The sequence below is a fragment of the Prionailurus bengalensis genome, chromosome B1 (genome assembly GCF_016509475.1).
Source record: "Prionailurus bengalensis isolate Pbe53 chromosome B1, Fcat_Pben_1.1_paternal_pri, whole genome shotgun sequence".
NCBI classification, from domain to species: domain Eukaryota; kingdom Metazoa; phylum Chordata; class Mammalia; order Carnivora; family Felidae; genus Prionailurus; species Prionailurus bengalensis.
Genome location: NC_057344.1, coordinates 53,920,440 through 53,945,909, shown reverse-complemented (window position 1 = coordinate 53,945,909; position 25,470 = coordinate 53,920,440). Strand labels below are relative to the sequence as shown.

Sequence of the window (25,470 nt, the reverse complement as noted above, 5' to 3'; positions counted from 1 at the left end):
ATTCATATCCTGGCTATTTTTTTTGGCATAAAATGAGAAACATTACATAATTCTTTTAAAAAGAAGGGCTTGAAAGGAATTACTTGGCAAAGAAAAACACACTTTGTAGAACTTCTGTCATAAATCATATCCTGAAAAACATCTGTTTATTGACATTCCTTTGTTGCAAGTACTGTACCATCATGTCTTTAACAACATATGGATTAAAAAAATACATGTCAATTTGGTGGGTGTGATTCTGAATTTCTTCATTAAAACATGACATGTAAATTAAAGATACGTTCTGACCACATCAAAAGAAAACTAAATCAAAAGGCAATTAATCACATTCTACTGTTTTGGAAATGAATATCTTCTTGTGTAAGAGAGGACACTAGGTTCTCTTTCTGAGACAAGACACATAAACAGGATATGGTGTTTTTTATTTTCTCTTAAAAAGTCTTGGCTTAGTGAAGTAGTAATGTTAAAAAAAGATGACTATAATCTATGACTTTAATCAGCTGACCTGATTAAAACTGAGGTATTGTCCATTTTTGAATAAGCATTGCCTAGGTGTCTATCTCAAACATTAAGTAAGTATATATAGAAACAATAACACATCTTTTCTGACTCCGTTTTTGGCTCTTTATGAAACTGATAAGTATTTTTAAACATTTTTAATGTTTATTTATTTATTTAATTTCATTTAAAAAAATTTTTTAATATTTCTTTATTTTTGAGAGAGGGACAAAGCACGACCAGGGGAGGAGCAGAGAGGGAGGGAGACACAGAAGCCAAAGCAGGCTCCAGGCTCCGAGCTGTCAGCGCAGAACCTGATGCGGGGCTCGAATGCATGAACCTCAAGATCATGACCTGAGTCGAAGTCAGACACTTAACCGACTGAGCCACCCAGGTGCCCCATACTGATAAGTATTTTTATTAGTTCCTAATATTTCTAATTTACTTTTATAAGAACAGTTCTTGACTAATTATCGGTTTTGCAATATTGTCTATAATATCATAATAGGTAATATATCTATTGTACTCACTAGGTAGTAGACACTTTTATTTTATTATTTTATTTTATTTTATTTTATTTTATCTTGTTTTGTTTTGTTTTGTTTTATTTTTGGGGGGGTATGATTTTTATTAATTGGTTTTCTTTTAACATATCTTTTTTTTTTTTTTTTTTAGTTTCTCTGTTACTCTTTTTTTAATATAATCTATTGTCAAGTTAGCTAACATACAGTGTATACTGTGTTCTTGCTTATGGGGGTAGATTCCTGTGATTCATCGCTTACATACTACACCCAGTGCTCATCACAGCAAGTGCCCTCCTCAATACCCATCACTCCTTTTCCCCTCTCCCCTGCCCCCACATTAACCCTCAATTTGTTCTCTGTATTTAAGAGTCCTTCTGGATTTGCCTCCCTTTTTGTCCAAAACTACCTTTCCCTCCTCCCTTCCCCCCATGGTCTTCTGTTAAGTTTCTCAAGTTCCACATATGAGTGGAAACATATGGTCTCTGTCTTTCTCTGACTGACTTATTTCACTTAGCATAATACCCTCTAGTTCCATCCATGGTGTTGCAAATGGCAGGATTTTATTCTTTCTCATTGCCAAGTTGTATTCCATTGCATCTATAAACCAGATCTTCTTTATCCATTCATCAATTGATGGACGTTTGGGATCTTTCCATGATTTGGCTATTGTTGAAAGCGCTGCTGTAAACATTGGAGTACATGTGACCCTATGAATCAGCACTCCTGTAGCCCTTGGATAAATTCCTAGTAGTGTTATTGCTGGGCTGTAGGGTAGTTCTGTTTTTAATTTTTTGAGGAACCTCCACACTGTTTTCCAAAGTGGCTGCACCAGTTTGCATTCCCACCAACAGTGCAAGAGGGTTCCTGTTTCTCCACATCCTCACCAACATGTGTTGTTTCCTGAGTTGTTAATTTTAGCCACTCTGACCAGTATGAGGTGGTATCTCAGTGTGGTTTTGATTTGTATTTCCCTGATGATGAGTGATGTCAAGCATCTTTTCATGGGTCTGTTGACCGTCTGGATGTTGGAAAAGTGTCTATTCGTGTCTACTGCTCATTTCTTCACTGGATTATTTGTTTTTCAGGTGTTGAGTTTAGTAAGTTTTTTATAGATTTTGGATACTAACCCTTTATCTGATATGTCATTTGCAAATATCTTCTTCCATTCCATTGGTTGCCTTTTAGTTTTGTTGAGGTGTTTCCTTTGCAGTGAAGAAGCATTTTATCTTGATGAGGTCCTAATAGTTCATTTTTACTTTTGTTCCCTTACCTTCGCAGACATGTGGAGTAAGAAGGTGCTGTGGCTGAGGTCAAAGAGATTGTTGTCTGTTTTCTCCTCTAGGGTTTTGATGGTTTTCTGTCTCACATTTAGGTCTTTTATTCATTTTGAGTTTATTTTTGTGTATGGTGTAAGAAAGTGGTCCAGTTTCATTCTTGTGTATGTTGCTGTCCAATTTTAAATACTTTACATTATTTCTCAACTCACTTATTCCTTACTACAAGTTTATAAGACAGGTAAACTGTATTATCCTTATTTTAGAGATGAGGAAACTAACAGGTCAGCTCACCTGACATTACAAGGAAGAAATTATAGAGCTGAATTTACAACTCTGGGAGTCCAGCTCTAAGTACCTCTTAGAACTTTAACCTCTAAGTACACTGCCTTTCAAAGGCATTGAAACATTTTTCATGAAAATGAGTTCTCTAATTAATATGAATTTTCAAATTTTATATTTATATAATGCAAGAAATGATATATTTCAGTCAGTATTAATTATTACATTTAAAGTAAAAGATAACAGGGACACCTGGGTGGCTCAGTTAGTTGTGTCCAACTTTGATTCAGGTCATGATCTCACAGTTCGTGGGTTGGAGCCCTGCATCAGGTTCTATGCTGACAGCTCAGAGCCTCGCCTGCTTCAGATTCTGTATCTCCCTCTCTCTCTCCCCCTCCCCTGCTTGTGTGCTCTCTCTCTTTCTCTCTCTCTCAAAAATAAATAAACATTAAAAAAATAAAGTAGAAGATACATAAATAATTCTTTCAAAAAATCAGAGAAATGTAATTAAACTTTAGAAAATATAAGGAATTCCCCCATTAATTTTATATATTTCCTTGAGTGTTTTGGTATTTTCTTATGATTCTATAAAGGTCAAAAAACTTTCTGGAGAAATTGGATTGTTGGAGCACTAGAACGGAGATTCTAACTAGTGTTCTAATCTGGAATTTGTTGTCATTTGATTTTAGAGATGATTATAAAGCTTATCAATCCACCACCAGTGAAATCTCAGTATTATTGATGGTTACTTAAGGAAGCTGATGTAAGCTAAGGACCTCTTCAGAGAAATATGCATAATCACACACATGCAAAAGTCTTCTTACAACAGCTATTTTATCGTATTGTAAATTGATTACCCTTGAATAAACAACATCTTTAAAAAGCATCTGTTGATAAGTTTGCCTTTTCTAGTAAAAATTAATGTTCAAAAAATACATATTGTATAAGTAAACCTTAATTCCTTTCACAACCGAATTTCAAAGAAAGAGTGATTATATTTAGTTTATTTTTTTAATTTTTAAAAAAATTTTTTTTTCAACGTTTATTTATTTTTGGGACAGCGAGAGACAGAGCATGAACGGGGGAGGGGCAGAGAGAGAGGGAGACACAGAATCGGAAACAGGCTCCAGGCTCTGAGCCATCAGCCCAGAGCCTGACGCGGGGCTCGAACTCCCGGACAGCGAGATCGTGACCTGGCTGAAGTCGGACGCTTAACCAACTGCGCCACCCAGACGCCCCTATTTTTTAAATTTTTTTAACATTTATTTATTTTTGAGAGACAGAGAGAGACAGAGCAGGAGTAAGGGAGGGGCAGAGAGAGAGGGAGACACAGAATCCGAAACAGGCTCCAGGCTCTGAGCCATCAGCACAGAGTCCAATGTGGGGCTTGAACTCCCGAACCATGAGATCATGATCTGAGCCAAAGTCAGATGCTTAACCGACTGAGCCACCCAGGAGCCCCCGATTATATTTACTTTAAATGAAAGTTGAAATTGTGTTAGGATCTTTGGCAAGTCACTGTGCATAGCATTATTGATATAAAATTTCTTCCCATTATTTGATTTTTTTAAATTTAAATTTAAATTTTATTTTTTTTCAGCATATGAAATTTATTGTCAAAATGGTTTCCATCCATTATTTGATTTTAATGAAAATAATGCTCCTGTAATATAAGCAGTAAGGTTGGATGAGTACCTATTAGTATGTGTTAGTAAAGTAAGCAGTAGATAACATTAAACTGCCTCTGATGTGCTTCCATTATTTTGTGAGGATTTTGCCATCCTCACTTTACAATTGACAAGATGGAGACTTAGATTAATAACTTGCAAGTGTCCATACAGTGTTCATTTACAGATTCTGGAAAATACCAGAACCTGCACGTTTTGGGGGGGGGGGGGAGTATTTTTTTGAGGAAGATAAAAATGACTTCACTGTCTATTGTATGCCTAGAACTCTGCTGGGTGCTTTACATACATTATTTCAGGCTCAAGGTAATCAGTATTTTCACTATCATGCATATATGAAAAATGAGCCTTTCACAACCAGAGACTTGCCCTACATCACAGCTGGTAAATCAAAGAGCCGGGACCTGGCTTGGGAGAGACAGTCCTCCTTGGACGTCTTGCTGGGTATGTGCCAAGACTGCAGGCCCTGACTATTTACCCGAGCCATTTCTCAGGGTTGTCTATACAGCTGCTAATTTTGAGAGATGAGACCATGTTGTGCCTTTAGACAAAGAGAAGGCTTGCTTCCAGCTTGCTATAAAGCCAGTAGATTCCCCCAACTTAGTGTGCCACAGCCGTGTCATGGACACAGAGTGTGCGTGATACCCATCAGTGCCTGGTTCATCACCCCAGTGAAATTTGAGGGCAACGGAGCAGTTAGGCAAATTCGCTGATGCTTGTGTTACTTGCTTACAGTGAGTAATACATTTGTTTGTCTCTGACTCAGAGTCTTGCGTCTTCTGTCAGCATCCATAAAATAAGTGAAAGGCTAATTTTATAAGTAGAGTAAAACCAAATCCCAACTTTGACAATCTAAGAAAGGGTCATGTTTCTGGCCCCAAGGGCCTCACTTGAAAAGTACTTCATTTAAAAATTATCAATATAATTCATGGATATCATTTTAAAAGTTCGAAGAGTATAGAAAGCATAAAAAAACCAGTTATATTTTTGTCCCACCCATCTTACCCCTGGTTCAGTTCTAGCTTCTCAGAGGCAGCCTTTCTTTAGATACTCCACTAAGATTTATAGTCATATACCCAAATTGCTATTATACTATGCTTGGTTTTTAAATTTGTAAAATTATCCATTTCCTGTAAGGAAAAAAAAAATTCTTTTATACCACACTCCACGCACTTAACTCTCCCATAATACTCAAAATTTAGTTACATAAATATTTATGGTTAAATTAATATTCAGCGCTTACATGCTATGAACATGTAATTAGGTTCATGGTTACATGTGGTAGTTTGCTCTAACTCTTGAGTAGCATGTTGTTTTCCTTAGTACTAATAATCGTCTCATCTTGATAGTCAACAAATTCCCTATCAGAGCTACAAATTCAACACACTTCCTATCAGAGCAACGAAGTCCCTCTCAATGGTTAATATAGCAGCTAATCTATCAATTCCTTTTTTTCATGGGAACCTCTATTTTCTTCCATTCTTTCATTCTAATCAGATAGTAATCCTCTGTATCGATGTTCTGATTTTCATATTCTTTCTTTTCTACTTCTGTATATCTTAATATAACTTCTTAGGAGATTTCTTCACTTCATCTTCCAAATGCTCTACTGATTCTTTTCACCAAAGTGAAAAACTTTGGTTTACTATTTGCTCCTGTTATGCTCTGAATGACTCCTTTTATTCCTGTCCTAGAAGGATCTTACTTCATGCATGCAATTGTCTAATCTATCTAGAGATTATTTTTTTAATGGTCTCTTCTGCTCAATTCATTTTCTCTTGAGTCAATCCTTTTTCTTTAACTTTCTCCTCTTTTCTCTTTATTTTTCTCTGTATGTTTCTTCTAGCCTCTGCTTCTTTTTTTTAATTTTAGATTATTGTTAATATTATAGAATGGTTTCCTTTGTCTGTTTTTATTTAAGAATGAGGCAATAAAAACTATTTGGAACTCAGTTAGTAGTGGATGGTTCATTGAGTAATGGTCTTAACTGTAGGATAAAACATGGCTGCACAGAATTTTCCTTTGTGGTTCTCCAGTTGTCAGCATCTATAGATCTTTTTCCAGAGGTGTATTCTTCTGACTACTACTACTCAATGACAGAAGTTTAGAACTGGCTTTCAGCATTTGAGGGAGAACAAGAGTTTCACCATACAGTGTGCAAGCCTCATGTAATCTCTATTTTTTTTAGTACAATGACGCATGATAGATGCCACCCATGCCTGAAGTCCCTACTCCTGAAGCTCTTGGCACAACCTCTCCAAGATTTTTTTTTTCTGCCCATTTCAGAAGGCAAAAAGGCAATTTCTACTCTGAAGGACAAGTGCAAGAAAGTCAGGAATAGAAATCTCAGCCTTTTGGGGCGCCTGGGTAGCTCAGTTGGTTAAGTGTCCTACTTTGGCTCAGGTCATGATCTCACTGTACGTCAGTTCAAACCCTGCATTGGGCTCTGTGCTGACAGCTCAGAGCCTGGAGCCTGCTTCAGATCTTGTGTCTCCCTCTCTCTCTGCCCCTCCCCTGCTCATACTCTGTCTCTGTCTTTCTCTCAAAAATAAATAAACATTAAAATAATTTTCTGAAAGAAATCTCAGTCTTCTTTCTACAAAGTTTAAATCAATTGTTGTCCTCTTATTTCTTTTCTAGCTCTTACTTTCTGAAGTCCGAGCTGCCTTACATTTCTGAAAGTGTGAGGATATTATTTTCTTCCTTTTGGGCTCCCCCTGTTAGCTTAGGTTTCAGCTCTGTTAAGTCAGTTTTCACAAGTGCATTCATTTTGAAGCTTCCTAAAATATGTCATCATTGCTCATCTGTCACTGTCTTCTTTCCTGTTACTTTCATCCTCCTGTGTGTTAATGCCATTTTTACTCCTTATTCAGTTTATTTTTTGTTTTAGTAGGAAGTACAGATAAATGGATCTGTTCATTTATGGATATATTCAATCAGCCAGGTCTGCCAGAACATTCTTTAAACAAGCAGGAAAGCCAAATCTGTCATGAAACATCGCAGATGTTTCATTTGTAAATTGAGTGACAAATAGCACAACTCTTGTTAATAAAGAAACTGTTAGCCATTTGAAGACTTTAAAGTCCTGTGAGATTTCTAAAAACAACTCATAAAAAGTGAAGTTAGTCTGTTTATGTGAGCCAGAGTATAACAAACAAAAACTAGGAGCCTGATAGACATCATCTGTTTCATCTGAACTCATACTGAAAGACAAAAGATGCTACTCAGAATCATTTCCTAACTTTCCCCAAAATATTACAAGAATGTAAGCAATCTAGGAGTGCCTGGGTGGCTCGGTCAGTTAAGCATTTGATTTCGGCTCAGGTCATGATCTCATGGTTCATGGATTCGAGCCCCACATCAGGCTGTGTGCTGACCGCTCAGAGCCTGGAGCCTGCTTCAGATTCTGTGTCTCCCTCTCTCTCTGCCCCTCCCCTGCTCGTGCTCTGCCTCTCAAAAATAAATAAACATTAAAAAAGTTTTAAAAATTTAAAAAATGAATGCAAGCAATCTGTAATGAATTGTCCATATCCAACAAGACTTGATATAAACAATGAAATGTCCATTTATAAACTAAATAAAGAAAATAATTATGGAAGTTTTAAGATAATCATTTATTTTAGAATATTTTTCAGGTGTGACACAAATCACCACATATATCCTTTCAAGTTGTTATTTATTGAATTTACACTTATTTGATATTTAATAGACAAAGTCGAATGAGCTCCAAAGTTCAGTAGTCAAGAAATTTTAATATTAGTGTTTAAGTTTTGGTAATAATTATTGTTATGCTTTGGTATTCGTTTTTAAAAGCGACATAGTTTTCTTAGAAATGCATAATAAATAAAATGTAAATAAGATCTTTTCTAAAGGATGAACAGAGAAGCCCAAGGATATTAAAACAAAAATACAAATACCTGACAGATAATTTATGGAAAATGAATCCCAAATGAGCAAATCCAAATATTCCTTCACTTATAAATATTTAAAGGAAGTATACATTCATCAAAATATAATCACAATGTATGAATCATCTACCATTCAATTTACTTTTAAACTACCCACCAAAAATTTGGCTGATATTAAGAGGCTGTTAAAAATATAGATTTTTCAAGAATTATACAGTTCCTAGATCTGGAACTTGGGTCTATTATTGGTGATTAGACACATTTGGGAAATGGTATAATAGAGGAATTCAAGCAGAACAATGGTAGCCCTTACTCAAAAATCTCAAAACATTCATAAAAAGGAAAAAAAGAAACAATAACACTGCATTTCACTGAAATCAAGTATTTTAAATCTATGACTCACCTTATTGAGTAAAGAACATTTCCATTCTTGAAAATTCTTAACAATTTATTGTCTGTAGTAACTTCATGAAAGTTGGCACCTTTTTCATTGGCAAAGAACAAATCAGGTTTCCAAATGGAGTCCAACATGGAAGGGTCTAGGTCTAAAGAATCATCAGGGTATTCACTATATGCAAGGCGAGGATCGTTCCACTTCTGACGAAGGAAGATATTGACTCTGTAATCCTATGACAGAAGAAAGAAAGGGGGAAAAAAACCTTTAGAATCTTTAAAAAATTTAGAATCTTATATGCTATTCTTTGGATGCCTCTGAATTTTAGCAAAAGCCACTGACCTCCTTGTGAGCTTTCATACCTCACAATCCTCACTCATTACCACTGACAAGAGTTGTTTAAGTTACAAGGCTTTGCCAATGTTTTAGTGATCTAGATGTCTCTAAAGAAAAGGCCACAGAGGAGTACACTTTTATCATGCCTATATTTTGCCATCCTATTCAAATTTAACTTGGTTTGTCAGAATAAAATGTTAGGTTGCTATTAGACACTTGAAGTAAAATATTTTCAGCATCACATTTATTTTCTAGAACCATTTCTTTTCGTAAATATCCAATAGCATCCAGAATGCATTTAGTGAAATTTTCTTGAAAGCTGTCTTCTAAAAATGACTATATATACTTTTTTACAATGAAGACACATTTCCTCATGTTTAATATAGCAGTGAGTTCCATGAAACAGGTGATTTGGGAAAAATAAAAGGTGATTTTGAAATAAGAAGAGAATAATAGAGGAATATTATTGCCGGTAATCCTTTAAGAAGATTTGGCTGAAGAGTTTTCCCAATTAGACTACTCATAGTTAAGTTTTAAAAGGGGAACAGTCAGGGGCACCTGGGTGGTTCAGTGTCCCACTTTGGCTCAGGTCATGATCTCATGGCTCCTCAGTTTGAACCCTGTGTTGGGCTCTGTGCTGACAGCTCGGAGCCTGGAGCCTGCTTCAGATTTGTGTCTCCCTCTCTCTCTGTCCCTCCTTGGCTCATACTCTGTCTCTGTCTCTCTCTCTCTCTCAAAAATAAACATTAACAAAAAAGGTGGGGGGAAGAGTCAATGACTTCAATCAAATTCTTGCTCACAATTTCTGGACTAATGTATAGAATGACAAAGATTGATAGCCAGTATATGGATATAAGCGCCACCTATGACTTTTGAAATGAGCACATAAATTTTAGATTTTTGAAATGAGCAAATAAATTAAACATGTAGATTTCATTATAAGCAGGAGTAAAGTGAACATTTTAGGAAGGTTTTACTTCCATGGAATATAGCCAAGGCTGGAGATATTCAGAGAAACTGAACACCAGTTTTCATCTATTTTTTTATTCTTTGAATACCAAATTACCAGGTATCAGAATATGTAACCAAGCAATCACAAAGAATGTTTCCATAAAATCAGGTCTGGTAGATCGCTTTCTCTCGCAGGGAGGTGAAACTCAGAGTAGTGAATGTTATAAATCTATATGTTCCCCGGGGCACTTGGGTGGCTCAGTTGGTCAGGTGACCAACTTCGGCTCAGGTCATGATCTCGGAGTTTGTGGGTTTGAGCCCCGCGTCGGACTCTGTGCTGACATCTCAGAGCCTGGAGCGTGCTTCGGATTCTGTGTCTCCCTCTCTCTCTGCCCTTCCCCTGATCCTGCTCTGTCTCTCTCTGTCTCAAAAATAAAGAAGACATTAAAAAAATTTTTTTTAAATAAATCTATATGTTCCCTTGATCATTATTTGCACACTGAAACCCTTATCTTCTAACTGCAACTGAGGTTACATACCAGATAATATTTTTTTCTGCTTGCTAGGTACACCATGTATCTTCCAAAGTGACAATGGAACAGAGTTCACTTTGGCTTTTTACCACAAAGTTCACGATAATGTGGAAATCTCACCAGCCACAGGGTCTGCAGAACCTGTAAATGGGGATACGTGAACAAGCTTCTACCAGCCAAAGACAGGTCACCCTCTTTTCGCCTAGAATTCAGAATGCCAAGGAGCAGAGCTCCATGGTTGGCGGCCAGTTTTTGCATCGCTTTGCTGCTCTGAAGTCTGTGCTTCAGCCCTGACTACCACCAAAGGAATAATTTCCCTCTGTCTTAACCATAGGAGAAGATGAAAGTAACCCCAGTTATAATGATGCCTGCCAGGAAAAATAACTGACAACTAAAGAATTTCCTTGGGACTGATTCTTACAATTACATGCATAATTGAGAATACACTGCAAATGTTCCTCACTGTGAGGCTAAAATAAAAGTACTTTTTTTTTTTAATGTTTTATTTATTTTTGAGACAGAGAGAGACAGAGCATGAACGGGGGAGGGGCAGAGAGAGAGGGAGACACAGAATCTGAAACGGGCTCCAGGCTCTGAGCTGTCAGCACAGAGCCCGACGCGGGGCTCGAACTCACTAACCTTAAATCATGACCTGAGCCGAAGTCGGACGCTCAACCGACTGAGCCACCCAGGCGCCCCTAAAAGTACTTTTTAACCGCAGTGTATACAGTAAGATTTGGTTGACTCTCCTTATCCTATGCTATTGGTTTCGTGATAAGCTTTATAGACACAATCTCAGATCTTCCTGAAACACTTTTTGCTCTAAGACTGAGTTTAAAAAAGACATCAAGTATCCTTCAGTTTCTGTTTCTAAATCACACAGGGCAGAAACCACCTGCCACCTGTCACCAAGGCCAAATGTTATCTTACATCCATTGTGCTCTTTCTGTGAATAACCAGAAATATCTTTGTTTACTAACATATTTAAGTCTTTGTTTAGGACCGGGGTCTAATGAAAAACTCAAAAATGGCCATCTCTTGATGACCTAGAAACTAAGCTTTTAACAGTTCTCACAGTCTGAGTTTTGACCTCCCTGCAAATGAACATTGTGCTGGGAAGCTTCCCCATTAAACAACCAAATTCAGCATTTTGACAATAAATTTTTAAAGCTGATTCCTCATGGCCAATGTATCCCATTTACACTAGGCAACCATTTATATTATCCGTGAGTCTTGATCACTTGTGAAAATGTGCAAAGGGTAAATAAAATGACATTGTCAAATAATGCCACCTAGGAGAAGTCCTCGTAACTCAATTTGAAATAACTTGCTTATACTAAAAGAGCAAAAATAAAGAAATAAAGACACAGTTTTGCAAAATAGAGATAATGGATGTGTATCCAGCACATGCAGAAAAATTTAAAATAGACCCACTAAAGCCAGCTTCAAAGTGTGTAATAATTCTTTGGCTATACATAAAAGAAAGACTGTTTTATTAATGGAAGTTCCTCTGTTCACCTGGGCTATACTTCTATAATGGTGAAAATGTAGAAAGGTTATACGCAAGTAAAAAAAAAAAAAAAGGACAACGATAAAAATGAGATAATATATATTGAGAATGAAATAAATATTTGTATCTCACATTTCTAAAATCTAGATATGCACTGAATTCATTCATAAGTCATATAAGGCAACTGAATTGACTTTTATATGGAATCATCAAATTTTAGGGCAAAGACATTTAATGATTCTTTTCCCTACAAACCCCTTTTGCAGTAAACCCTCCAGAAGCTAATTTTATTTTTTTCATCATTTTTTCATGCTACATAATAAATGAGTGATTTGTAAATATACGCTATACTATAGCAATATATTATTAATATTTTACAGTAACAGTGATGAAATACAGCCATTATTTCATAAATTAGAAGAAACACTAATCTTGACCTTTCAGAAGTCAAAATTTATTATTACTATTATTAGAATAGAATGATACACATTAATAACTTTAATTTTGTAAGAAAATATCTTGTTGACAAAGTTATATACCATGTTTCGTTTTGAAAGTGAGTATCCATTCAAATGTACTCAACTTTCATGTGTATGTCACATAGTAAATAACAGGCCCCATATTTAAAATTCTTACACTATAAGGCACAAAAAAATAATAATTCAATTAGGCAAATATTGTAACGTTTTATATACTAGACCCAGAAGTAAATCTTCTTGGGATCAAATCTCAGCTCTCCCAGTGAACAGCTTTCTAATCTCCCTATGTGTTGTTTTTTCCTCCATAAAATAGGGATGGTTACAACAGTACTTCCCCTGAGAGGGGTGCTTTGAACTCTGGATTGATCCACACAAGTATGAGGACCACACTTATTAAATATTAGCTTTTCGATCCTCAAAATTAGAATTCATATTAAATAGGAATTTGGTTGTATTTTTGGTTTATAAATTAGTTTTTGAAATAATAGGCATTTGGGACAGATAATTGTAATGTTGAACCTGGTGACTAGTATCTTACAGAAAATTTACAAACTCTTATGATAAGCTTATCATCAACTTTTTGTATTAACTTTTGCATTTCAACATTTATGTATATTTGTATTTCCTGTCTGTATTCAATTGCCCCTCCTCCCCCTGCCTCTATAATTTGTTTGTGTTATAAAGCCCCTTTCCATAATGTCAAATATAGCTGCTTACATTTCACTCTGTGCCTGATGTTATACTAGGTGCTTCATGGATTATTCCTACTATCCTCATCACAAATCTATGAGGTAGGTGTTATTATTTGCCTAGTTTTACAGATGCGGACTGTGGGACAAAGATAAGCTAACTAACTTCAACGTGATTACTGAGCTACCAGTTGGCGGAACTGTAATCCAGACCCATACATTCTGGTTTCCGAGCTTTGAGGAATACATTGCCCGCGTGATTTAGTGCCAGTCATGACTGCCTTGTATGCACACCAAATGTTTTGTAAATTAATGCAAAGATTCTGGGTTTCTGTGGTTTGTGTTTGCTTGTTTTGTAATAAATTTGGGGGGTTACAGACCAACATACTCACTGACAGGAAATCACAAGTCCTATACCTAAATGTTACCCAATTAAATCTAATAGGTGCCAGGTTGTCATTTCTCCATAATAGGTACCCTGGGAAAGACCAAATTTAGTAAAAACCACAGCCCAGTGTATCACCGAAAAGGACACAGAACACAATACTCATCTTTGGCTGCATAAGGGAGTATAGGATTGCTAGAAACTAACTAAAATGACCAGTTAGAAAAAAAATAGAGAAAAATAATCATCTGATGTTAATACAAGTTGTCTACTGCTTCTCTTCCCTCTGGTCTATGATTCAGTTAAGTTTTAAGTTCCCTAGTGTTTTCAGGTCATTTCCAATCCCACAGCCTTCCCCCACTTTCTCCTTTTTTCCCCTGCCTTCTTACTTATTTCTGCCCTCTACTCTCCTTTTTAATCTGTTTCTCTGTCTCTGTGTCTGTCTCCCTCTCTCCTCCTCCCTCCTCCCCACCTCACGCATGTATGTACACACGCATTGCCTCCGTAGGAGTAGCCACCACATTTCTATACTGGTGATGCGTGCAAGTGGGTTTCAAATGTGTTACAGAATAAAGGAAACCGATCTCAACGATGCTATCACTGTTGACATCTTGATGTGTTTGTTTCCTTTCTTTTCTTTATCCTACACATTTTCACATAGTTGAAATTATATTGCACACGTGTTTTTTCATCTTTCATTTTCATTTAATGAATTTTTCGCATTTTCTAATCATTCTTAATTGTCATTCCAAGAGCTATACAGTGCATTTTTTTTCAGTGTTTATTCAAATTCCAGTTGGTTAACATGCACTATAATATTAGTTTCGCGTATAGAATCTAATGATTCAACACTTCATACAGCACCCAGTGCTCATCACAAGTGCATTCCTTAATCCCCATCACCTATTTAACCCCTCTCCCCCCCCACTTCCTCTCTGGGAACCATCAGTTTGTTCTCTATAGTTAATTGGTTTGCCTCTCTCTTTTCTCCCCCTTTGCTCGTTTGTTTTGTTGATGCATTTTTTCTTATACAAATAATTTTTCATGTGATGGATTAGGGTCTAGCTCATATGGAATCATACAATTTGCAAACACCTTAAAGGTGTTGATTTACTTACTATAACTAAACATATTTTTGTGTCATGTCTCAAATTTGGACAAAAATTAGGAGTATAAAGTATTATTATTTTTAAGTTTATTTATTTTGAGAAGGAGAAAGCATTAGTCAGGGAGATGAAGAAAGAAAGAGAGAGAGAGGGAGAATCCCAAGGAGGTGCCATGTTGTCAGCACAGAGCCCGACAGAGGGCTTGAACCCATGAACCATGAGATCGTGACCTGAGCTGAAGTTGGTCACCCAACCAACTGAGCCACTCAGGTGCTCCGAATATAAAGTATTCTTAAAAATGAATATGCTAGGCATATTTTCAGAAGATACTTCTTTAAAAATACTCTATTAAATGTTATTATGAAAATACTCATTGCAAAATAGCACAAAAATAAATATTATCACCAAGTAGAGGATTTTTTAAAAACCACTTGGATGCTTTCCAATGATTGTAAACATTTTCATCTAAAATGATGATTTCGTGGAAACTATTACTGCCTTTTTTATTTAAATCTGATTTAATCAGAATGGTTTTACAAATTCAACATTTAGAATATTAATTAATCTTTTGAAAAGATACTTTTTCCAAGTTAAAGAATTCAGTTCCTATCGCTGTTTTTAAAATTGCTAATGATGTTGTTAATGCTATTATTTGAGAATGGTATTTAACCTCATTAAATTATTGGAAACTTATTTGAAAACTGCGATGCTTAACTTGACGTAAGTTTGCCACAGTACATCATTATTCAATGGCTTTCTGCAAAAGTAAAATGTGTATATTTAATGGCACATGCATATATTTGAGCACCTCTATGTTGAAAAGTTAAGATGGATCATTTATTTTTACTAAAAACTCAACAAAATGTATTCAAATTAAGTATTAAAGGGGTGCCTGGGTGGCTCAGTCATTGAATGTCGGACTCTTGATTTCAACTCAGGTCATGAAATCACAATTCATGAGTTCAAGCCCTGCAACAGGCTCTGCACTGACAGTGTGGATCCTGCTTGGGATTCTCTCTTTCTCCCTCTCTCTCTGCCCCTCTCTGCTCTTGTGCTTCCCCCTACTCCATAAATAAATAAATAAACATTAAAAAATATATGAACAGACCAATGTTATCCTCAAATTTATTTAGATTCATTCAACAAATGCTTATCACATATTGTCAACCTGTGATTCAGTTGAGTGCTGATGACACAATATTTACAGATGATCTCTGCTATCACTATGTTGCACAAGATATATCATAAACAATTAGCTTTCCACCTTATAAGTGCTCTGTTGGAAGCATTGCACAGCAAGCTATGGAAACATAAGGAATATGTAGCTAACAGGGACCAAGGTGGAAGGATCAGGGAAGATTTCCTTAGGAAAATATAACTGGGCTTGATCTTCAAAGTGAAAAAAAATTTAGGTAGGCAAACACTGAAAACATAAAATGTATCTTGTATTTTGACACAAAATCCAGTAATCATTGTAATTTTTGGATGATTAGCACAGGAAGCTGGCTGAATTTTAATATCATAATTTATTTTTTTCACTTGATATCTATTGAGCACTTTCTATGTAGTAGGCAATTGCAGAGGATTATAAGGTGAATTATGCATAGCGCCTGTCATCTGGAGGTGAACGGTCTAAAGGAAAGGGAAAGGAAGACAATACGAATCAAAGCAGGGGATAAGGAAGAAATATATTAGGAAAATAAGAGCTTTACTGACTTTTACCTGGTGTTATTTTATTTAAAAAATTAAAATATAATAAAGAGTGTGAGAAAACAAGGCTTGATGTGTAAGAAATACAGGTATAGATACAAATATTGATGAAAAACATATTAATAAAGACTTGTGCTTCCAACATAATGGTAGATTGGACACATGGAAGGGCCCACCTATTGTAGATTATTTTCTGAATAAAGGAAATATATATACATAATATACTTTTTAAAAAGTTTACTGTCTTCAAGAAAATACCGGGATTCTTCAAAGACAAAAATGGTAACAAAAATAAGAATTAGCTAAAGCCACAGTAAAAGCAGTGACGGTAAGTAAATACAAAGGTCTAGATTGGGAAACTGAGTCATGTGCCACCACAAAATGGAAAACCCGAACCTGTGACTAAGAATTAACCCATTAGATCCTCAAGTATATCACAGATTATGTTCAGATAAATGTGTTTATAGCAACAGCAATAATTTACTACAGACATAAAAAGGAGACATGAGCAGGCATGAACTTTAATGGAAATAGCATATCAAAATATGGAATAAACATGTGACATATATTTAAGGAAATAAAAGGTAAATTCAGGACTAGAAGCCAATAATTACCAGGAATATTTGAAAAATCATAAAATAAAATAATTATAAAATAAAAATATAACTGTTGAAATTAAAGACTTGATGGATGTGTTAAAGCATATAAGAAACATCTGAATAAAGAATTTTGTAGCACAAACAAAAGAAACTAATGCACAGATACAGGGAAGTCAAACATACCAATAAAGGTAAATAAAAAAAAGTCCATATGAAGACATTATATTAAAACTGTGTTTAAAAAAATCACCTTTCTATTGCCAAACATTATTCCCTTGTATGGAATAGCACATTTTATTAAAAAAAAATGTTTACTTATTGAGAGAGATACAGAGAGAGAGAGAGAGAGAGAGAGAGAGAACAAGCAGGGGAGGACAGAGAAAGAGGGAGACACAGAATCTGAAGCAGGCCCTAGGCTCTGAGCTGTCAGCACAGAGCCCGACGTAGGGTTCGAACTCACCGACCGTGAGATCATGACCTGACCCGAAGTCAGACTCTCAACCAACTGAGCCACCCAGGAGTTCAGCACATTTTATTTAAACATTCATCAAAATAAATGGAGTACTGATACATCCTGCAACATGGGAGAATCTTGCAAATATTATGCTAAAAGAGCCAGTCACAAAACCATGTATTGTAGGATTCCATGTATATAAAATGTTCACATTAGACAAACCTATGGAGACAGAAAGTAGAATAGTAGTTGGGGAGAGGTAAAAAGTGACTTCTAAAGTGTATTTGGTTTCTTTTGGGACAATAAATGTTCAAAAATGGTTGTGGTGATGGTTACACAACTGTGTGAATACACTAACAATCATTTAATTATAGACTGACAAGGATGAATCATATGATACATGTATGATACATAAATAATCACCATTATTGGAAAATACTTAGACTGGTGGTGGACTTTGCATCAATAATGAAATCCAGAATATAGTGGTTTAACATACTCAAAATATTAAGAGAATATTATAGTTAATTTGATTAATATACTCAGTAATAATCTTTCAAAATTGAAAGTGAAAATATCATTAAAGAAAAACACAGTTTTCTCTTGAACATTAATAAAGTAGACTTTTAATTAATGCACTTCAGAAGAACAGAATTAAACAAAAAAACACGTAGAATGCTGCTCTGAAATGCAAACAGAAATGAGGGACAAGAACTGGAAAACTTTGATATGAATTTGAGTAGACTTCTTCTATATAAAAAATTGCTATGAATGCATAATTTATGCGGTTGAAATGAACTGAAATATTGAAAAAACAATATCACAGGCTATGACTGATCACATAAGACATATAGAAATAAATCTTTAAAAACATGAAAGAGTTTTACCTAGAACACCGTCTAATTTCTTGAAAACGTAAGTAAATAAATAAATGGGAGGAAACTCCATGATTCTACAAAGAAAGAGGAAATGTTACAAAGGTAACAATTATTTACTAACTAGCTGCTAGATTCAGTGTAATTTTTGTCAAAACAAAACAATTTTTTGAGACAATTGATTAGCTAATTACATAATTTGTATAGAATACTACCAAAGGTCCAAGATAGTCAAGGCATTCTTAGACAAGAAGAAAAGAGCAGAAAGACTTACTACAGGAACTATTTAAGATGAGTATAAAACTTTAAAACATTATGGTTGGTTCAAAGACAAAGTGATCAACGGGACAAAATGAGGAGTCTAAAAACAACTGTTCATGTGGTATACGAAGGAAGTAGAGCTGCAGATTACTGGTGGCTGCATGGACTACTTACTAAATGGTTTTGTGTATGACAAGAAGGTTAAATTTTATCCCAACAATAAGGCTCAATAAAGCAAGTTTGGATGAATTAAAAGTTCAAATAAGATGGGTTAAAAAAAACCCAGAAAACACTGTAGAGTAGTCTAGCCTTGAGGTAGGGTCGATTTTTTAAGCACAATAGTACTGATCATAAAATAAAGATTAATAAATTCCATGATGTCAAAATTAAGAAATTCTTTTTGTAAGATTTTTTATGTTTATTTTTGAAAGAGAGAAGGGGAGGGAGAGAGAGAATCCCAAACAGTGTCCACACTGTCAGCACAGAGCCCAACCCAGGGCTTGAATTCACAAACTGTGAGATCATGACCGAGACTGAAATCAAGAGTTGGATGCTCAACCAACTGAGCCACCCAGGATCCCCTCCAAATTAAGAAATTCTTTTCATTAAAAGCCCACTTAAGAATAATGAAAAGCCAAAGTACCCTGGAAGAAGGTATTTGTCACACAGGTATAACTGACAACTGGCTATTGTCAAACTATAAACTATCTCATACTAATCGTTGAGAAAAAGACAAAGAATTGAGTAGAAAAATGATCAAAGGTAGACACATTTCACTGGACAAAGATCACAAATGTCCAAGAAATATGTGGAAAGTTGCTCAAACTCATTTGTAAGCAAAGCAATGCAAAATTAAGACATTAAGTTTGATGATATCAGAATTTGGCAAACATATAGAGCAAAATAATCCTATATACACTACTGTTGAAAGTAGAAAAAGACGGAAAAAATTGACATTGTACTGTAAATTAAATATGAATACTCAAGATACCAATATTTTAGTTCTAAGTATAGATCCTAAACTCCTGCACATGTACATGAGGAGACATAACACAAAATATTTATACTAGTCCGTTAGCTATAGTAAAAAAAAACAAACCACAAACAAAACTGGGAACTAATCCAAATATGCATTGTCAAGAAAATGGATAATAAACTACAATACATCAACAAAATTAGATATTACATAACAGTGAAATGAGTTGATGCTACTATCTGCAATAAAGAGGATGAATCTTAGCAATGTTAAAATTTAGTGAAAACAAAGGAAATGTCAAAATATGTTATGGCCCTATTTTTGTAAAGTTCAAAACCAGGCAATCCCTCTCTCTTTATCTATCTATCTATCTATCTATCTATCATCTATCTATCTTCTACCTATTTCACTATCATCAAAATTGTGAAAGCAACAAAGGGAATTACAACACAAAATTCATGATAGTGGTTACCTGGGGAGATATTAAGGGAATGGGATTGGGGTGGACTATACTGGTATGTTTAATATTGGTCATGCTTTAGTTCTGAAGTTAGGTAGTAGTTTCAATAGTTTTTGCTCTATTACATTATACCTTGTCACTTACATATATTATTCATGTAGTTATATACCAAAATATTGATATCTGAATATGAAATGAATCATTGGAAATGCTCATTGGAACTGTCTATTCATTTATAGGAAATACACTACATTTTGCAGTGTTTTGCCATTGATATACTTTTTGTAAAGTATTTTATAATTTTTCCCACATAGTATTAGCATCTTTTTATTGCACATCTTATATGATGTTGTGGTGGGTGGGGTGATGGTCCAAAGATGTGTACATCATAATCCCCAGAATCTGTGAATGTGCACTCTTATTTAGTGCAAGAGATTTTTCAGATGTGATTAAGAACCTAGAAATGGGATTATCCAGATGGGCCCAATGTAATTACAAGGATCCTTATAAGTGAAATAGAGGCAGAGTCAGTATCAGAGTGATGTGATGGGGGATTGAGTTGGGTTACAATAAAGGAAGGAGGCCATGAGCCAAAGAGGAAGAGAAGCCTCTAGAAGTGTAGAAAGAAAGGGAATGGATTCACTCCCAGAGTTCGTCAAAGAAATCTGCAGGCACCTTGATTTTTGCCCTGTAAAACCCATTTTTGACTTCTGAGCTCCAGAACTGTAGGAGAATGCTTTTGTGTCGCTAATCCACTAATTTGGTAACATTTTGTTACTGCAGCAATTAAACAAACAAATCCTGATACATATATGTCTATTAATTGATTTGCATGCATTATCATTCTCATGCTTCAAAGAAGTTTCTAGAACAATAGAATATTTTGCCAATCATTTGAGAGGATAGAACATTTAAGGCAAAAACCACTGAATTCATATGCAAATGGAAAAATAACTCAGAATTCTTCCTGTTTTTAGGAGTCCTCATGAGACACCCTGGTTAATTTCAAAATGATCAGAAAATAATTTTCCTTTCTCAAAGAAATAGCACACACTCCCTAACAAATGTCTTGCTGGTTTCATTTTATAAGATTTTCTAACTCTGCAGTACTGTACAACGAAGGTTTCCATGCATCACAAAGTGCAGAACACTAATACTCAATGGTAGAATAATTGCTGCTAATGTCATCTCCATAATATTCCCCATGTTGCTGGTACCATCTGCTCTATAAACCCCACCACAGGGAGGGTGGTCATTTGGGGCCACTGATTCTGAAATAATGGCCCACTGGGAAAGTGCCTTTCCATTGTCAGTTACTAAACCAGGAGGGGAAAAAAAAACATTTTGTAAGAACTATTTAGAGTCTCAGAAAGGTTATTTAAAATCTCCCCTTGACTTCTTCATTATCCATATGCTTAATTATCCTCTAGAAAAGGGTAGAGTTGTTTTAGAATTATGAAAACATGTTTTTAGCAAACCTAATTATGTACCGATTCTGGAAACATAAAGTTAAGAATTTCCGAGAATTAAAGTAGACTCTCAAAAAATATGTAAATACAAACAAAATCAATCCCTATTTTTTTTTCAGAATTTGAGAGGTTTTCTCTTACAATGACAGTATTTAAAGGAAATGTTAGTTATTAGAATTTAACAGGATTGGTCAGAATATGTGTGTTGAGTCGATTCAATAACACCGTTTCATTCAGTAAACTCTGATTTGTCTTAGTCTGTCCAAGCTGCTATAACAAAATATGATAGCTTGAGTGGCTTATACACAACAATGATTTATTTTTCACAGTTCTGGGGGCTAGAAGTCCAAAATCAGGATGCCAGGTTGGAGACTTCTCATTGTATCTTCACATGGTGGGGCTGGGAGCTCTGCAGGATCTCTGTATAAAATCACTAATCCCATTCATGAGGGTTCCCTCATGACCTACACATCTCTCCTAGTCCTACCCACTACCTTTGGCAGGGTTGGGATTTCAATATATGAATTTTGGGGAGGACACAAACATTCAGACAATAGCAAGGTTAAAAAATTAAACCACTGGCAAAAACAATAAAGAGCTATATTCCACTGCTCAGGGTGTAAATTTCCGGGGAGGTAAATTTAGTCCATGGGAACGTTCTTGCAAAAGATTTTTTCCTATTAATATAGTTCATTCAGTTTGGGCATGTCTGGCTTTAGAGGTAAAGATCTGGACAGAGTCAATACTTCCAGTGGCTGCTTCCTTTCAATGAAAACTAGTCATTTATGTTCTTTTTTGGTTGTAATGTAGCAAATTATTCTATGTCTTAACGTGTTCATTGCAGTGCTCCATGAGATCCAGTTTAACTAGTGACTTCCTTCTGCTTCCAGTGCTCACTTCCATTCCTACTGAATTCCCCTTTGCCTGCAGATTGTATGCACAGGCATTCCATCTCAACCTTCTCACAGCCAGCTAGAATGCATTCTCTGCTAAAGCAATCTGTGCCAACAACCCCCCCCCAAAAAAACCCCATTCCTACTGAATTCCCCTTTGCCTGCAGATTGTATGCACAGGCATTCCATCTCAACCTTCTCACAGCCAGCTAGAATGCATTCTCTGCTAAAGCAATCTGTGCCAACAACCCCCCCCCAAAAAAACCCCAAACTGGCACAATCTTCCTGTCTCATATTTCTTCCCAAATCAGTGTCTAAACTTCAGTTAACTCCATTTGGTATTATACCAAATAGGAAGACGAAGTTTATATGTTTTTCCTGGTTTAGGCAACAAAGACACGGAAATTCTGTCACTACTACTGTCATTCATGACCCAAAATTTGTATCAAAATTTATACCCAAAACAGACTGTGCTTATCTGTTTGCTTTTATTTCTACCTAATGTTAGCCTCATAATTTGTGTGTTCAAATGAACATAACCATTTACACATAGCACTTACTACTTTGCAATTTGCATATTTAATGACATGTGGGCAGCGATTTGCCTATTATTATTTATTTTTGGAACTTCCATTAAATAACTGTTGTTCCACTACTGGAACATATGACTTGGATCATAAAAAGATAAATGTCTTTTGGAAAATCAACTATCATTTGGTCTTCAGAGCATGCTATCTCTCAGTCAACAATATAAAAGCTCTTCAAATCAAACAGGAAATTCTAAGAACTCACTAACAGTTAGAAAACTTCTCTGAGAATAGCTGAGACATACTCCACACTAAAGGGTGGATAAATAGTGAAATAAAATACTTTATTTGAAGATCTTTTAACTAATATGTTTCCGTAAATGTTCTATGCATACTGTGTTATGTATTATTATATGTGTTTTCTTTCTTTAATTTAAATTGTGGTCAGGGGCACCTGGGTGGCTCCTCCTCTTGGCTCAGGTCATAATCTTATGGTTCATGCCACCGAGCCCTGCATTGGGCTCTGCGCTGACAGTGTGGAGCCTGCTTGGGACTCTCTCTCTCCCTCTCTATGCTCCTCCCCTGCTCACTTATGCTCTCTCTCTCTCTCAAAATAAACATTAAAAAAATAAAATCCTTATTAAAATAAATAAATTGTTATCAAATGCATACATATAATACTTACCATCAGACACATTTAGTACATTCATAATATTGTGTAACCATCAACACTATCTAGTTTCCAGGTCCCTGTGCCTATTAAGCAGTCATTTACGTGTTTCCAGTTTAAATATATTTAGATTTTTAGTTATACACTTATATATTTTTCAAGTTTAATCTATTATTTTGGGATCATGCCCCCATTTCCCTTCACATTTTAATGAACTCTTGGTACTTAGCAATATTAATTTTGGGACAAGACATGATTTAATAAAACAAAAACTAAAATGAAACAAAAAATAGGTATTATTGGCAAAGGATTATTGTTTTTGCGTGTTCGTTTTTACATTTGTCCTTAGTCAGAAAATTGGTCATGTAAATCAATTATTTCAATAAATACTTTCAGTATTTTCAAATTGTTCTAACATTGAGGCTTGTTATCACAATTTTACATTTTAATTGATATTTAAACATTCAACGCTTTTTCTGAAAAACCCCTAAGTCTTCTGCGAATCTTTGAATTCATGAGGGCTTATGTTGTATATGATTTTCTATGAAATGACAGAGGAAAAATATTAAAAGGAGCTAATTTTAGAAAAGATTTAGTGAGTTATATATGTTCAAAATGAACTTAGATTTTCTTTGGAATGATTTCCTTCTGAGCAATCCAGATAATTCTTACCTAGCTATTTGTCGATTTGAGGAGAGGCCAAAAGCTGTATGGAGGCTATTAACTGCACTTTAGAGCTATAGAAGAATTAACTTCTTTTAGAAACAATTATTAAATATTGCGGTGAAGTGGCCTCTACCCCTCTGGCCAACATACCGCTCTTTAAGTTTTAGTAATCACCTTTAGCCCGCGGGATTGATTGACCAACGTTTCTTCTTATATCTGTACATCCTGCATTATTTCCTAGAAAGAACAGAGCACTTCTGCACATCACGAAACAGGAACCAGACCCCCTCAGACAATTCCCTTGCACAATATCCCAGCACCGAGATAACATCTGTACAAGGCATCAATGGAGTCTGCACGTAATCAAGAAATGCTTGGGGACCACTGTACTCCTTTTACTGATTAACTGCCTTAATCTCCTTTAGAAACCCCTGGGCCAGGCAGAAGCCTCGAAGTTAGCCTCTGGACAAGAGTCTGTCTTCTCCCTGGGTGGCCAGCCTCCTGAAAGAAACTCTTACTCCTTCCCAGTCAAAACTGATCTCTTGAATATTGGCTTTTGAGCAATGGGCAGCCAAAGATGGGTTTCCGTAATAAATTTTGGCAAGCCAGCCAGGGGCCAATGCCGGTCACTGTGGCACTCAGTTTCCCCAGGAATCTCAAGGCAGCCCAGGCTAATAACTTAGATGGCTGACAGGACGTTAGCCGCTTAGGTGCTCGTTGGTCTCAGGGAAGGAGTCTGAGAGATCTTTCCCTGCAGGGATCTGTCTCAGGGCAACTGATTCCTATTCTCCACCAAAGCTAGCTGCCAATTTCGCCTTTTGGTTGGAGTGGAAAGGAAAGGCGCATCTGGGGCAACTGACCAGCCAGGGGACTGAATAAGTCCTTCAGAGTATACACTGACACAGGTATCTTTTACTTGTGAAGCAACTGTGTGTGTTTTTGTTTTGCCCTCCATGCTTTTCCCATGAGGAAGGTGTGGCTTTCAGGAAAAACTAAAAGGGAATTGAATAACGGTCACTGAATTTGGAATTTGGAATACCTCTGTTTTGGCATGTTTGTGTGTGTGGAGGGGGGTGTTGCATTGTGTTAAATTTGTGTGGAATAGTAGGATCCATCTCTATGCCACCAAGTAGCCCACTGGGCTGAATCTTGACTAAGTAGAAGGAATGTCACCAGGACCGTATGGCTAAGAAAAACATAGTTTTATTGTAACACCACCTTGCTATGTAGGTTAAGCTCAGAGGAAAGATGACCACAAAATGGCTGTCTTGGATTTCTTCCTACCATTGGGTTGTCTCCAAATAGAGGGTGTTGGTTTGGCTCTCTCAGCTTGTCTAGGGAACCATTTAGTTTAGT

The 25,470-nt window shown here is 35.9% G+C and overlaps 1 protein-coding gene across 2 annotated transcripts in view; it reads right to left on the bottom strand.

Moving 5' to 3' along the window:
• Positions 1–25,470, bottom strand: part of GLRA3 (glycine receptor alpha 3) — a 202,434-nt gene that overhangs the window by 68,777 nt on the left and 108,187 nt on the right. For both annotated transcript variants that reach the window (XM_043565360.1, XM_043565367.1), the window contains exon 4: positions 8,575–8,798. In XM_043565360.1, the coding sequence (XP_043421295.1) occupies positions 8,575–8,798 (224 nt within the window). The remainder of the gene's footprint in view (positions 1–8,574; positions 8,799–25,470) is intronic.